Source organism: Nilaparvata lugens, chromosome 2 (assembly GCF_014356525.2).
Source record: "Nilaparvata lugens isolate BPH chromosome 2, ASM1435652v1, whole genome shotgun sequence".
Taxonomy (NCBI): domain Eukaryota; kingdom Metazoa; phylum Arthropoda; class Insecta; order Hemiptera; family Delphacidae; genus Nilaparvata; species Nilaparvata lugens.
The window spans coordinates 15,817,328-15,833,889 of record NC_052505.1 but is presented as its reverse complement, the minus strand read 5'-3'; the positions used below and the strand labels follow the sequence as shown (position 1 = coordinate 15,833,889).

The 16,562-nt window shown below is 34.9% G+C and overlaps 1 protein-coding gene across 1 annotated transcript in view; it reads left to right on the top strand.

The window, feature by feature from the left end:
- The window catches only part of LOC111045498 (DNA repair and recombination protein RAD54B), a 57,759-nt gene that overhangs the window by 14,982 nt on the left and 26,215 nt on the right, over positions 1 to 16,562 (top strand). The window contains exons 7-11 of the mRNA XM_039419996.1: positions 2,801 to 3,003; positions 4,523 to 4,667; positions 5,599 to 5,763; positions 6,193 to 6,316; positions 10,949 to 11,145. Coding sequence (XP_039275930.1) covers positions 2,801 to 3,003; positions 4,523 to 4,667; positions 5,599 to 5,763; positions 6,193 to 6,316; positions 10,949 to 11,145 — 834 coding nt within the window. The remainder of the gene's footprint in view (positions 1 to 2,800; positions 3,004 to 4,522; positions 4,668 to 5,598; positions 5,764 to 6,192; positions 6,317 to 10,948; positions 11,146 to 16,562) is intronic.

Sequence of the window (16,562 nt, the reverse complement as noted above, 5' to 3'; positions counted from 1 at the left end):
ATTTTCCTCGGTCCTCCGTATTTTGTTAACCCCTCAAAGTTACCCCGCGCTGTTCAAATAGTTATTATTCCTTCATTGAATGTCTATAATTACATAAAAACAAGAAGCAATCCATAAATCCATCTCTCTCAGAAGTCTTCCATTCAAATTATAAAAATCTGTTATAAAAAGAGCAGGTATCACATTTATAAGCTTATGCACAATATAAACAAACTGTCTTCTACAACAGGGCTCTCCAACCTACGGCCCGCGGGCCACATCCGGCCCGCGGATAGATTTTGTCCGGCCCGCCGAGAGTTATAGCAAATATTTTTAAAAATATTATTTATTCACATTTTCGACAACAAATGTGAGTTCAGTACTCTTCTCTTACTAGCCACTCCATCTGTATGTAATTTGTATTATTTTGTATGTAAATAAATGAATAAATTTCTTAATTAGTGTAAAATTAGCTGTAAACAAGCAGCTTTTTGGATCTACTATAAGTGTGAGCAGACATTTTCAAAAATGATGTTTGTTAAATCCAAATAAAGAGCTTCTTTGTTAGATGAACAATTTGTAATCAAATTTAATGATCGGAACCACAAAGTTTGATCCTAAATGGGCGGACATTTTAAGTGGAAAACAAATGCAATCTTCTCATCAAAAATAAGTATTCTCTTTTAGCTTGGTAACTTTTTGTAAATTCGTATGTTGTCAAGTTTTCTTATGACCTTTTTACACTCAATTAATTGGACCTTGTATTAAAATGAAATGAATTGGTTTGTTTCTTCCTGTGTTTTAATTAAACGTACTTAAAACTCCTCATATTATTTTAATGGAAATAAAATAATTTTACATCCCCCAAATCCCCCGTCGTGTGTATCCCCACAAATCAAATTTCACATACATCCTTGCAATTGGCCCTCTAAGCCTCCCAAGAATTAACAATGTGGCCCTTGGATAAAAAAGGTTGGAGACCCCTCTTCTACAAGTTTGACTTCCAAGTTGTGAAGGGGAGTTCACTACCACAGATTGCACTTTATTTCAGTTCCAAGATCGGATTTTGAAGTTTCTCCTGCAGTAGATTTAATCTTCGTTGTTGAGGTGTTGTAGTAAGAGGTACTGTTGACTGGATAAAACTCCTTATTGACTCGAGTCTTGTTGATATTGGCTGATGGTGAAACAGAGGATGCATTCGGTCTCTGATTTGCTTTTTCCGCTCTACTTCTGCTGCAACAGCTCTACGAATGGGTGGTGGCGCTATTCCTATGATTGGGAAGATTTTTCAACAGGTGTGGGTTTGAGGCAGCCTGAAATATTCTTCCAGTCTCATTTACTGTCGTATCAACATGTGTGCTTCATTGTATCAACATATCCCAATCTGTGCTTCATTGTGAACAAGAATAAATAAAGAAAGAATAATGTAATTATTATTGAACGAAAATCCTAAATAAATGCTGCAAATCACCCCGAAGACCTCTGCTACTGCAGACATTGACAACAGGGCTAACAGCTAGATGGAAATTCGATGAGAACTACTATCCAAAAATTATTTGCCAGCCCGGGAATCGAACCCGGTACCTCCCAATTGCTAGTCAGGAATGCTTACCTTTACACCAAACTGACAATCTGTGGATAGCAATTGGGAGGTACCGGGTTCGATTCCCGGGCTGGCAACTAATTTTTGGATAGTAGTTCTCATCGAATTTCCATCTAGCTGTTAGCCCTGTTGTCAATGTCTGCAGTAGCAGAGGTCTTCGGGGTGATTTGCAGCATTTATTTAGGATTTTCGTTCAATAATAATTATATATTAATTAGCATTTTAATAAATGCATTCTCTATTAAATTCCATCTGTGAAAGAATAATGTCTGGCATGTTCAGAATTTGACCAAACCGGGGCAGCATATTCTGCCGTGGAAAGGCAGAGTACAACAGCTGATGTACGTAGAACATAATCTACAAGAAACTAACTCTCATGCCAACAAATTTGAGTTACCAACGATCGTTTGTTGCGGTAGCCTGCACTGTCATAAAAATTCCATGTATCGTAGTGCAATAAATTTTGTCATTCAATTCGGGTTGCGTTCCCCGTGAAACACCCGTTAATGTTTGTATAATGACCAGTATGTAATACGCATGTATAATGGGCTATTAATACGTTATATATAGTAATGTCTAGCCTATTTAACGCCTAGTTGCGTCTACTTAGAACTAGCACATGATTATTCAACCCTAATTTTTGCACTAGCTAGAACTAATGGCTAGTTGCTAGCCACTAGACTCTAGTTTTCATTCAATCGGCCCAATAAAAGTATCAAGTAGCCATGTAGATATAAATGGAAAAACATATTGTTTCCTGTTACTTAAAAGGGTAGGTTAGGAGGCTCAGTTGAAAGGGTAAAAGGGTGGTTAGGAGGCTTAGTTTTCTGCTTTCAAATGGCAATATGCTGGTTTCTATTATTAGATTATTAGAAATATATTATAAATATCATTCGAATATATTAGTGTATTCATTGTATTCACTGGACTTTCTGAAAACAAGAAGAACTTGGCGACCTGAGATTTCGACAAATTGAAACCCTCCAAACATATGATTCGTGATCAACTGAAATCCGTGATGGAGTGAATGTAACCTATGAGCATTAGTTATTACTTCAACGATCACATTTTTAACAGTACTTTTGTTTTTATTCATTTCATAGAAAATTTGTTACATTCACACAAATTTTTCAATGTGCCAAAAATGTTTCATTTGTTTATGTGTTTTAATGACTCTTCTAATAAGTGTTTGATTGATGTTTCTGTTGGATTTTCCAGTGGAAATTCAACACGGAAAACGTAGAGGTGAGGAACGTTCACATCGACCCGCGGCTGGCCAGTAAACTGCGCCCCCACCAGCGCGAGGGAGTCACCTTCCTGTATCGATGTGTGGTCGGTCTTAGGAGTGGCGACCACTTGGGTGCAATCCTCGCTGACGAAATGGGTCTCGGCAAAACGCTGCAAACTATTACTCTAGTCTGGTCAGAACTCATTTCTTATTTGTTTGAAATTTGAACACGTCTATTTATTGCATGAAGAAAAATATTTACATACTTGTTGAAGAATTGTACCATGTGCACAAACAATATATCTTATTATAGTATATTTAGGATACATATTTCCCTCCAAAAAGTCACTGCTATTTGAATAAACTGTCACCATATTCCCTTATCCAGTGAACTTATCTCATTGTCCATCGTAAAGTACGATTTTCATTTGGATGTTCTACAAATTTTAAAAATATTTTACTATTATTCAAATAAGCAGTTACCACATCCCCTCCACCAATTAGGAGGTTAATCAATTTTCGTATAGTAAGTCTATCAATAGTTGCCCTATTATTTTCTTTGATGACACGACCGGTTTCGCCCAATCACACCGTTACCAAGTGACAGAATGAATATTATTCATTACTTCTAAGAATAATATTATTCCTGACCGACAATTATACGAGTACCGGGATCCATTCCCGGGCTGATCAAATAATTTATAGTAGCGCTCATCGAATTTCCATCTAGCTGTTTACCCTGTTATCAATATTCACAGAAGCAGAAGTCTTTGGGGTGATTTACAGCATTTGATTTGGATTTTCTTTTAATTGACCGAGCGAAGTCAGGTCTAACATTCAAGTCGACGGTTTGGCATTTCTCTTAATGTTTAAATGTTTATATGTTTATAAGTTGCGCATTTACGGCGAAACGCGGTAATAGATTTCCATGAAATTTGACAGGTATGTTCCTTTTTTAATTGCGCGTCGACGTATATACAAGGTTTTTGGAAATTTTGCATTTCAAGGATAATATAAAAGGAAAAAGGAGCCTCCTTCATACGCCAATATTAGAGTAAAAATCAGACTATAGAATTATTCATCATAAATCAGCTGACAAGTGATTACACAGATGTGTGGAGAAGCCAGTCTATTGCTGTATTTCCATAACGTCTATAGTTTCAATCATAGGTACATGTGGTTGTGGATGAGAATACTGCGTGAGGTCTACTGTTCACAGAACTACTAGTAATAATTATTAATTCATTAGCATTTGAATAAATGTAATATCTCAGTAATTTCCATCTGTAGATTATCCAGAGATTGTCAGTTTGGCGTAAAAAGGGTATAGTAAGTCTATCAATAGTTGTATTATTTTCTTTGATGACACGACCGGTTTCGCCCAATCACACCGTTACCAAGTGACAGATTGAATATTATTCATCACTTCTAAGAATAATTATTCCTCACCGGCAATTAGGAGGTACCGGGTTCGATTCTCGGACTGACAAATTATTTTGTTGAATAGTAGCGCTCACCGAATTTCCATCTAGCTGTTTACCCTGTTGACAATATTTGCAGTAGCAGAAGTTTTCGGGGTGATTTACAGCATTTGCATTTGGATTTTCGTTTAATAATAATGAATAATCATTATTAGGAATTGAATTATTTGCTTATTCAATTATTATTATTTACTAAGAAGTGATTTAAAGTCTTTTAAATTTGTTCTACAGGACATTGTTTAAACAAGGACCGTATGGTGTTCCATTATTGAAGCGTGTTCTGATTGTGACACCAAGTAGCTTGCTGGGAAATTGGAATAATGAGTTCCAACGGTGGCTAGGAAGGGAGAGAATCCATGTTTATGTAGTCGACCAGGTAAGAGAATAGCAAATTCTCAAGTTTAATACTAGAAAAATGTGTTAAACAAATTGATGTCGTGGATACTATCCATAATTTGAAAATATATATTTTTCAGATGAAGATGCGAGACAATTTTATATTTACTCGTATATATGAAGATATTGCCCACATTTCATTGCAACACTCTACTGTATATTTAATTTGGAATGAAATGAAAATTTCCAAATTAAAATTTATTTGTTCCTTGTACAAATGCATACATACAGTCACATAATATTCACTATAATAAATTTATAGTACAAACGAACTTTAAGCTCACAAGACTATTGTCTGATCGTGAGTTTGTACAGTATAAAGATAAAAATAAGCAAGCTGAAAATGAAGTTAAACAATGTTTAAAGTTAAAGTTAATGTAAAGTTAAAGTAAATATAAAGTTGAAGTTAATCTATGACGATGCTATGCATTTGTATAAATGTTTTCTGTAATAAAGAAATCTTGAATCTTGAATGAAAATTCTCAAGTACCCTTTTGGAATGTCCAATCTTCTATATATTTATCTATCTATGAATATCACATTTTGTTCGTTTTGAGGTAGAATACCTCCTTCATAAATTCCCTTACATAGTTCTTAATTTCTCATTTTATTGTATGTTAACAATTGTGATTTTCTTATTACATATATTCAGTTCAATAACTTATTCTTTCTACACAGGAGTAATCTAGCAAAAAATGAATAAAATACATTGTAACCAAGCATGTAATACATGTTTATAAATTCACCTTTATATTAACTTCTACTAATATATTGAATTAGATTGAATTTTTTTTGTATGATGTAGGCCCTAGGTAGCCTACCCTATTAGACAAAAATTGCAGCACTTGTTTCATTTATCACCGTTTTCCAATCAGTGTTTCATGGTTCATTTTATGGTCATTTATTTACAGAAAAATAAATTCGTCGACTACGAAAAACAGCCTAGGACACCAGTGATCATAATATCATACGAGATGTTTGTAAGGTGCCATGCTGATGTGTGCAAATACAAGTTCGATCTTGTCATATGTGATGAAGGTCATCGCCTCAAGAATAACGCTATCAAAGCATCCACGGTGAGAACTCAAATTTGTTCTCAATTGTTTTTTATAATATAATTACGAGAAGCAAGTATTTGGGTAGCAAGAATAGGCCTAACGCTAAATTAAAGCATGCTTGGTAAGATAAGAATTTCCCTTTCATCATAATGATTCTGTTTACTGTTTCATTATTTCAACTCTTTCTACTGATCTTATTACAGAATAAAGTATGATTGGTTGATTAGCCATTACAAAATTGACTTTTCTTTTTAGGGCTACTAATTATCAAAACACAATAAAACTGATCAAGTAATCTTTATTTTATCGCAACATCACTAGTTTGAACTCTTCAAGAGCCATTTTCAAGAGTACTTGAACAGTGGAATAAAATAAAGGGTACTTGATAATTTTTATTGTATATTGTAGGTATGAAATATTTACTTTTTATTTATTTTTTCCTTTCAGCTTTTGAATAATATCGATTGCAAAAGACGAATTATATTGACTGGCACTCCGATCCAGAATAACCTGCAAGAATTCCATGCATTGGTCGATTTTGTCAATCCTTCTATCCTAGGAACCTATTCAGGTGAGAATCTATTCCAAGTTTGAGAATTTTCTGCCCTAGCTATGAAGACAACAACCTTCAAGAATTCCGCAGCTTGTATGAAGCACCAATATAAGTTGACTATTGTTCTATTGTGAGGTCCACGTTATAATGGCCGTATTCGATTGGTGTTACTATCCTTGTCCATCATTTGACAATGTAGATAGTGCTATCTTTTTCTACCTCCGCAATGTTGCCAGAACGTTTCATAACAAAGAAGAAAAATATCATTTGACAAAATATTCTATCTCAATCATGAAAATGTATTATTCAACCATTAATAATATTTTTTGACGATTAAAATATAATAATTTATTTTAAACAATAATGCATAGTTATTATTACATCAGATATACCGGTATCAGCTATCCTCTATAGAAGGCTGTGACAAAGCAGAGAATCGGCAACGTTGTTCTATCTTTCTCCACTGTCATTATAACTTTGACTTCACTATACAGGGTGACCACGAGAAACATTTACATTTTATTAATTAGAAAACAATATTAATTTTTCAAGATACTATTTATTCAACTTGAGTGAAATAGTTGTTAGTATATGCAATTCACTTTATGTAAGGAAGAATACGTCATTTTTCCCTGAGGCAATTTTATTTTCTGTCCAGGAAGATCTCACTGATTTCAAGATTTTTGGAGTTGTGCACTTCCCTCCTCGATCTCCGGACCTTGAAATGTATGGTTTTTATTTGTGGGGATATTTGAAAGAGCAAGTTTATCGACATAAACTCTCTACTTTAGATGACTTGAAAGCGGCGATACTTACTGAGGTGGCGTTGATCAATGAGGATACACAGGAACGAGTGCGGGAGAGCTTCCTGGACGCAATAGAAAATTGCCTCAGGGAAAAAGGACACCACCTTCCTGACATAATTTTCTCTACGTAGAGTAAATGGCATATACTCAAAACTATTTTAATCAAATTGAATAAATATTGTCTTGAAAAGTTAATATTGTTTTTATTTTTAATATGTAAATGTTACTCGTGGTCACCCGGTACTATCAGAAAATGATTTGCACAATTTTATGAAATATTTCATTTTTATGCTGAATTTGAATTGAAATTCAGCATAAAAATTGAAATTTAAATTTATTCTCCCAAACTCGTGTAATATTTTCATGCAGCTGACATGATTCATTTGTCAGCTACACTCAATCCAATATGAAGCTACCACTCACTTCTACCGCCAAATGAAAAATACGTATTGTCATTCGGGAAAGAATAAAAGTGCTACTGAAATCCACTGACAGTTGTGTAGTGTTTATGGCTAATTCCAACATTTGGAGAGAATTCGTTTTTGAACTACAGTATTTTTGACGACACTACAATCAAACAGTTAAAATTTGACTGTAGTGTCTTCAAAAATAGAAGAAGAAGAAGAAGAAGAAGAAGAAGAAGAAGAAGAAGAAGAAGAAGAAGGAGAAAAAGGAGAAGAAGAAGATGAAGATGGTGATGGCGATGAAGATGGAGATGGAGATGGAGATGGAGATGAAGATGAAGAAGATGAAGAAGAAGAAGAAGAGGATAATTTCTCAATATATAGAAATAGACCCAAGTGTAGGATAACTTGAAAAAAATCAGTAGCTGAATATCCCAAAACGGATCTTTTGACCGTATCAATGCCGTTGATCAATGCAGGAAGGGCCTGTACGAAATTTGTCAGCTAAATCCAAATTGGTCATTTTTCAAACTCTATCAATCTAGGCGATTGGAACATCTTCGCTGAAGAATCACTTTTAGTGAAAAGATGAGTATTTTGAGAGATTTGCTGATGCATTTTGTCAAGCTTAAAGGTGCGTACAGATATACGCGCCGCGAACATGAGCAATTCACTTTTAATCAGCTGACTATATATCTGTATTTTTACAGAAACGGTAAGATACAGATATAAAAAGCTTGGCATCAGCTGATTAAAAGTGAATTGCTCATGTTCGCGGCGCGTATATCTGTACGCACCTTAAGACTACGGTCGGTGTCTTCAGACATCTTCGACAATGTTTGGGGCACGTGACGTGAATGGACGGTCACTTCGTTGTTCCTTGTGTAATGTTATTCTCCTCTCAACAGAACAAACGAGAAGCAATTGGCCTTGACATAATGTCGTCACCATACACATTACACAACTCGTACTAAATTTCAGTCTCATTTTTATTCTTTCACGTTGAAAAACTGATTACACTACGAATTTTCCATTTGGCGGAAGAATGAGTGGTAGCGTTATATTGGATTGCTCTTAACTGACGAATGAATCATGGCAGCCGCATGAAAGTTTTACAGCACTTCCACTAAACCTGGAAGAAATTTCCCTGATATCCCTAAAGTTTTTATCTTTTCCTGTCATGTACAGAGCTGTAAATAAATAGTGTAACTTAGTTCTGGAACGATCCTTGTAATATTTAAAATTTCAAGTCCATTAGTTTTGGCTATTCAACTAAAATTCAGTTGAATAATCAAGTGCTAGTTTTCTAGGCATTAGATGAAATTCTTAAGCAAATGACTATACAAGCTACTCGAATCCTATAGTATTAACAATTGATTGCTTTTATTCAATCGACCGAGGAATAACCGATTGGATGACAGACAAAATATATTTATTTAAAAAAAATGCAATTTACAAAGTAAAAAATCTGGTGTGGCGCACTCACACAACTTTCCTTGCCGTTATGAAAATTGATCACGTGACGCTAGTGTTCCCGTGCATCTCAAGACTACTATTCAAAGATTTGAGCCAGCTGGTGACAGGGCAATAACGCTAGAGACACACGAGGTATGCTATCTCTTCATAGTGAATCATTTAATAGAATCAACAGTTGCCAACAGTTTGTAATAATTGGATAATCACATTCTCTCGAATTTCGAGCTTATTTTTAATTTTAGGTGAAAATGTTACTGAACATTAATTGTAGAGATTCTCATGCTCAATCTTTTCCACTCGAAATTTTTTGTTTAAATTGTATCTGAAGCCTGATGATTGAGAATCTAAAATCAAACTTTGCATGGATGGGGCGGAGCTCCTGAAATTTTTACAGATATGGGACTTGTGGCAGTTGATATAGCTTATTGATGACTATTTTAGGTATAAATTTGATCAAAATCGTTGGAGCCGTTTTCGAGAAAATCGCGAAAAACCCTGTTTTTGACAAAATTTTCGCCATTTCAGCCGCCATCTTGAATCGCATTTGATCGAAATTGTTCGTGTCGGATCCTTATAGGACCTTAAGTTTAAGTTCCAAATTTCAAGTCATTCCGTTAATTGGGAAATGAGATATCGTGTACACAGACGCACACACACACACACACACACACACACACACACACACACAACACACACACACACACACACACACACACACACACACACACACACACACACACACACACACACACACCACACACACACACACACAACACACACACACACACACACACACACACCACACACACCACACACACACACACACACCACACACACACACACGCACGCACGCACGCACACGCACATACATACATACATTCATACAGACCAATACCCAAAAAAAACCTTTTTTGGACTCAGGGGACCTTGAAAAGTATAGAAATTTAGAAATTTGGGTACCTTATTTTTTTTTCGAAAGCAATACTTTCCTTACCTATGGTAATAGGGCAAGGAAAGTAAAATATCATGTACTCATTTTCAATATAAAACAACAACAAAGAATAAAATAACCTCATGAATACACTAAGCCAAATAAATCATTAGAAAATGGTCTGCATGGGCAAAAAATGCCTGTGCGCAAACCTGAGTTGCATATTACACGTTTTTCAGAGAGAAAGGAGACACTAATTCTGATGCATTGAAAATCTTATTGAATATTTTTATCACGTTCAGTGACTTATTGAATAGCTCAAAAAAAGATTAGTGTAATGGTGCATACAGATTTCAGGAACAGTAGTCAGGTTGTCACCACTAGCGAATTTATCGGTCAATATCATTCTTCTGATCAAGGTCATTTTCAATTCATGAAAACAAATAAATTGAAATTCACTAAAAAATGAATGAAATATATACGGCAATAGGTAAGTTTTTACTGATATATTAAGGATTCATTCCAAACTGTCATCATTGGTTTTATAAGAATCTTTCTTTAGAAATTAGAGAGCTGCCAATCTATGAATTCAAACAAATTTTAAAAAATAAATTGACAGAGAGAGCATACTATTCGGTAGATGAGTATTTTCAGTCTACAATATTATGAATGCTCATGATGCAACATTTACCTTTAATTTTTGGTAAAACTGAATAACTTATTAATATTATGAATTGTAGTTTGTTCCTAAGACTAAGACAAAATAATAAGACAAATTGTTATTGTAATATCTTCATATATTATACGATTTCTTTTATCATAAGCTTAATTTTATATCATAATTTATCTTTTATTTCACAAGAGTTATATTATTGTTATTATTTTTTGTCGTGCTCATACAATGTAAAGTTGTTCTGGCAATAAAGAATCTTGAATCTTGAATCTTGGTTGGATGGAAAGCATTGATGTCATCTCCAAAGAATGCTGACAATTTGAAGTGAGTCTCTCTATAGATGATTAGTATAAAAATCAAAATTTTTAATTGCAGTTGTGTATTGTTTGCAGAAACTTTTGTACGAAGCAGCCGTCGATTTCTGGGAGAAAAGACTGGAGAAAGAGAGCGCTTCAAATCCTGTATCCCATCTCTCTGTTCTTATTCAGCTGAAGAAAATCAGCAACCATCCGTTCTTGATTTACGAGGATTTTGAGGGCGAAGACAGTAACACAGAGGTAATCCACTTCTACAGAGTGTTCAAAGAATCTATACACCAATTTATTGACAGTGAACATAAACAGAAACAAATAGACGTACAGCTTTCAATCTTACTTGGTATTTTACTTTGATGTTTCGTCAACTCATTCAATTGTAAGGCTCAACTCGCACTACTTCTACTCAAATCGTACGACTCCAGTCGAGGATACTCCAGTCTCTCGACATTACGACTTTCTTGCTCATTGTCACTACTTCAGTTCCATGCTACTCCATTTTCTAATCTTACTTTATTAAAAATATAAGATCTAATTTAATAACCGAATATATATATATATAAGATATAATATAATATATATAATATAAGATCTAAAATAACCGAAATAACCGAAGTGACGAAGCAGTGTGTGATTACATAACCTTATCTTTTGGACAAAATTAACAGGCTCAGCCTAGTTTTTCCTCCAATGTCATAATTGTATTATGATTATAGTATTTTATACAATAAATGAATAAATGAAATAAATTTGTCACTACTTATCATGTAACAAATTTTATAATAACTATTTAACCCAGTCAACGAAGTGTTATAGAGGGAAAAGTATGGAAGACAATTTTTGACCCGCAGTTCTGTTGCAAATAATTGAAGGAAAATGTGTTTTTTTTCCAAAATGTCACATCTTTTAGAGCGGATATCTCGAAAAGTAAAAGAGATACAGAAAAAGTTGTAAGATCAATATTGTAGGAAATCATGTAAGCTTCAATTCTTTAAAGAGTAGTAATGTCTGTAAAATGCATAATTATCGAGTTATACGCGAGAAACCATAAAATGGTACCTTTAAACCACACCCACCCCCTTAGCACAGGGGGTAGGGGTGGGGTCTTTTGATATGTTTACCTCCTCACTACCCTGAACAGAACTGCGGGGTCAAAAATTGTCTTCCAAACTTTTCCCTCTATACCCTTTTTTGAGCATTCATTGCCTGTACTAATTATGAATATTGTCTCATCTAATTCTTATTATTGTCTCATCTACAATGATAAAACATCACTTTCATAAAACATAACTTCACTATCATTAAAAATGCACGGTACTACGCAACTCACGTCGACGCTCGACAGTCGTGAGGTCGCGGAGACTAGAATCGACTGGTCTGAGTGTCACCATTTGAAAACACATGCTGCGTCGAGAAGAGACTAGAGTCGCAGTCTCTTCTCAACTTGAGTCGCGTAAGTTTGAGTTGAGCCAAATTTTAAAACGAAATATGAAGTAATGGTTTCACCTGTAAAATTATTTTTATGATATCCACTGTCAGTGTGCATTTTTTCGACTCCTCTATTTTCCAAAATATCGACGTAAACCTAATACAATGAGCCATATTTTGACTACTGTACTAAGCTTTTGCCCATGACATTCTTTAGACATATATCAATATGAGTATTTCATAATCAGTATGAGTAGTTTACTGAGGATAATGACCATATGAACATAATCTAATCTAATCTATAGTGAGATTTACGCTATGAAGTCAGCATCTGTTTAATATTAAGGCTGATTTACACGGTGCCAGTCGGCTTGTCAGTTAAGGTGGCCAGTCACTGGATGCCAACGACTGACACTGTATAAACGGCTCACGCCAGTAACTGGAGAAACTAGCAAGCCAAGGACCTGCCAGCATCTGGCAGTTCCAGCAGAACAAATATATTTTTTGCAGTGGCTACAGTTACGGTAACCGTAGCCCCAGTTCGGGTTCCAGTAAAGATATGACTTCGTTTGCACATGCGACAACAAACTTTACCAACAAGCTTACCTTGTCTAAATACAGCATTGTAATGCCTATATATATCCATATACGCATTACAATGCTGTATTTAGACAAGGTAAGCTTAGTGCGTATATTATGCGGATGTATGGTGTAGCATGTTTGAATAGAGCATAAATTATATTAGAGCAGCTGAAAATTGAACAACAACTGAAACTGAAAGTATCACTTCTGAAGTTGTTTCCTAATCTATCTTTTGGGGTTTCGGGTATAGAGCCCCCCTACACCCCCTCCAACCCACAAAAAAAATCAGGAGTTAAGGTAATAAATAGCTTAGGTCTATAATGATTTGCTTAAAGGCTCTTCGCATATCTTTTTCCTTGAACTTATTTTTTTTTAGTCGATGTCACTTGGACTTACTTTTCATTACACCACCATGAGTACATTTGTACTTCAATTCATAATATACATGCTCATCCTTTATTTTTTTTTCTTTTTCACTACTATATTTTTTCAAATCCTGGAAGGATGTAAACTTCATGATTGAAACACTGAAACGATTGGTTACTTAGACCACAGAATAGCACAGAAGGCTAGCACAGAAGGCTAGCGGAATAGGACTTTCTGTTCATGCGTAATCGAGGTAGTTCCTTTGCCAGATTGCAGGTAGCGCGCAGAACCCTACTCCGGTCTCGCACACCCCCCTTCCGCACTCCGTCCTCACAACAACTCTATCACCCACTCCACTGACAGGTAGTCGCCCCTCACTCCTTCACACTATCACACACACACACACACACACCACACAGATGCACACACACAGTCAACTCGGCACCAGACACCTGTCAACATGTGAAGCAATTATAGGACTATTGTGATGATAATAATATTATTCAACCGCCTTCTGTTTTCTTTGCATTTCATCCCAACATTCTCACAGCTGAATCATGACTGTATCATTTATATTACTCTGTGTTCTGTAAGAATGAGAATTCTATGTAAAGAAGAAGTAAAGGAATAAGAAAAAGAGAAGAAAAAGAAGAAGAAGAAGAAGAAGAAGAAGAAGAAAATATGAAGTTTTCAGTTCATCATCTTCTAAATATTTATTATTTTCTATCACTATTGTATAGTATATCTTCATCTTTCTTATCCTCTTCTCCTCCTTCATGATCCACTAATTCTTATTTCTCTCATATGCTACTCCTTCTTCTTCTTTTTCTCTTCCTCCTCGTAGAAGAAGAAGAAGAAGAAGAAGATTTCTCCCTTCTTCTTCCACTGTCTAATCTTCTTCATGTTCTACCACTTCTTATTTCTATCTTGCTACTCCTTCCCATTCTTCTCTTTCTTCAATGAGAAGAAGAAAAAATAAAAAGAAGAAGGAGAAGAAGAGGAAGAATAGAATGATGGAGAAGAGGAGAAGAAAAAGAAGAAGATGAGTAGATGATAAGAATAAAATGACGATTTTGAGTAGAAGAAGAAGAATAAATAATAGAACATGATGACAAAAAGATAATAGTAAGAAGCAGAAGAAGGAGAAAAAGAAGAAGAGCTACAACATGATGATGAAGAAAAATAAGTAGGAGATGAAGAGAATAAGATAACATGAGAAAAGAAGAAGAAGCTGATGTATTACTATTATTACATTCATTTAAACTACATAAGTCACCCAATCCATAATATTTGGTGAAGCTGAATTTTTGCAGGATGTTAGTATACATAATTAATAGCCTGGAATCACAATATACTCATTTTTCTCTCACTTGCTCTATAAGGTCAACTTTTGTAAAGATATCCAATACTCCAGAATCATTACCCGAAAAATGTTGCGTTTTCGGAACTAATTATCAAAACTGCCCTTTTTCACTATCTCGTAACTGGACTATTATTAACTAATGAGCTGTTTAACATGCATTTGAACATGAAGATTCTGAATTTATCACTTTTATACCCTGGCCACCATGGGCGCCGACTTATCAAAATCTTTGGGTGGGCTCATTGGTTAGGGGTCTGGGGAGGGGTTTTTTCCATATAATTGATCAGAATTTTTTGTGGACTCAGCCCCCCAAAATATTTTTTGGGTGGGCTCCACAGCCTACCTACCTACCTACCTACCCAGACCTTATGGAATCGGCATCAGTGCTGGTCACTTTTTTGAAAACTGAGTATCCTACCATTATAATATAATGGAGAACTTCGTTTCTCTGATACCTTTTTGGCTATTGCATTTTGTGTTTCACACAGAAAGGACTTGTCACGGTTGATTATAAGAATCGTTCAATGGTGGGTGTTGAGCTTTGAAAATGCTGCTTTTGTTTATTGAAGCCCCGCTTATGCTGGGGGTGCTACAGGCTGGTTGTTGTCTTGTTGAAGACAGTCTGCTGTTTGTCCTCTTTCTGGATGGTTGATTGTGTTGTGATAGTTTCGTGTTTGCCGTCTTGGTCTCGAGCAATTGACTAAAAGTGAAGAGACTAAGTTACTCGCCAATGTGAATAATCGAGCTTCCGCGATGTCATTTACAGTGTGCTCTTACAAAGGCTGCACAAACAGTGCAGCAAAAATCAAAGGACTGAAGATGTTCCGTTTTTCCAAATCTTTATCAGAAATTTGGATACGTCATACAGGTAAGAAAATTTCATAATTCTCATAATAATATACCGGATGTTTCATGAGTGAGTTTACCAAGTAAGTGTATATTTTAGGAGCAAGTGACCAAGGGAGCAAGAATCTATTCATATCGCTATATTTGATTGAAACTAATACACTGCACATAGGTTGTAAACTTGAAAGAATTTTGAAAATGCTCTCCACTCACTTCAATTAATTTTTTATATCATTTTACAATGTTGAGAGATTTATAAGTAGACCTTTACACTTAGAACAATCTGCATGTATTCTAATTCTCTAGTAATGATTAGCCTTCAATTCTAGCATTTATATTTAGTTGTTAGCCTCTAATTATTCTTAAACTTCAAGGAGCTGCTAGAAAAAACTCAATGTAAAATAATTTGAAAAATTTATGACTGAACTTAAGTTTGTGGCCTAAGCCCGACTTAAATAAAACACTGATGTCTCTCTTGCTTGAATGCTTGCTACCATCGGACTCCCCAATGCTTAATGCCCCCAAACAGAAAACTCTAACGGTGTAACATCCGGGTTGTGGGCATATTGTTCCATTCAATTAACCTTGGTAAACTCACACAGAAAACTCACGCAATTCATTAGATGTCAATTAAAGGAAGAAACTTTGTAATCAGAAATCAGACCCATGTTTTCCATTTCGCCAATCAACATTCAATATCATTATTTTATAACAATAATAAACATCATCAACATAATGCAATGCTAATTTTAAGATCTGTTTACCAAGATTAATAATAAATTTGGAGACACATTAGAGCTCGTTTCACTTTCATTGCACTTAATAAAATTATTATTTATTTTATTGTTATAACATATTAATATTTATTATCACGTAATATCATGAAACTTGAGTAGTTTTTTTTTAGTTTATGAATTTCCTACTGGACTGACTGCTAAAAAAAGTATCAGAAAAGAAGAGAAATGAACATCATAACTTGATATTTGACCGAGCGAAGTGAGGTCTAAGATTCATGTCGACGGTTAGGCATTTCTCTTAATGTTTACATGTTAGAATGTTTACATGTTTAAATGTT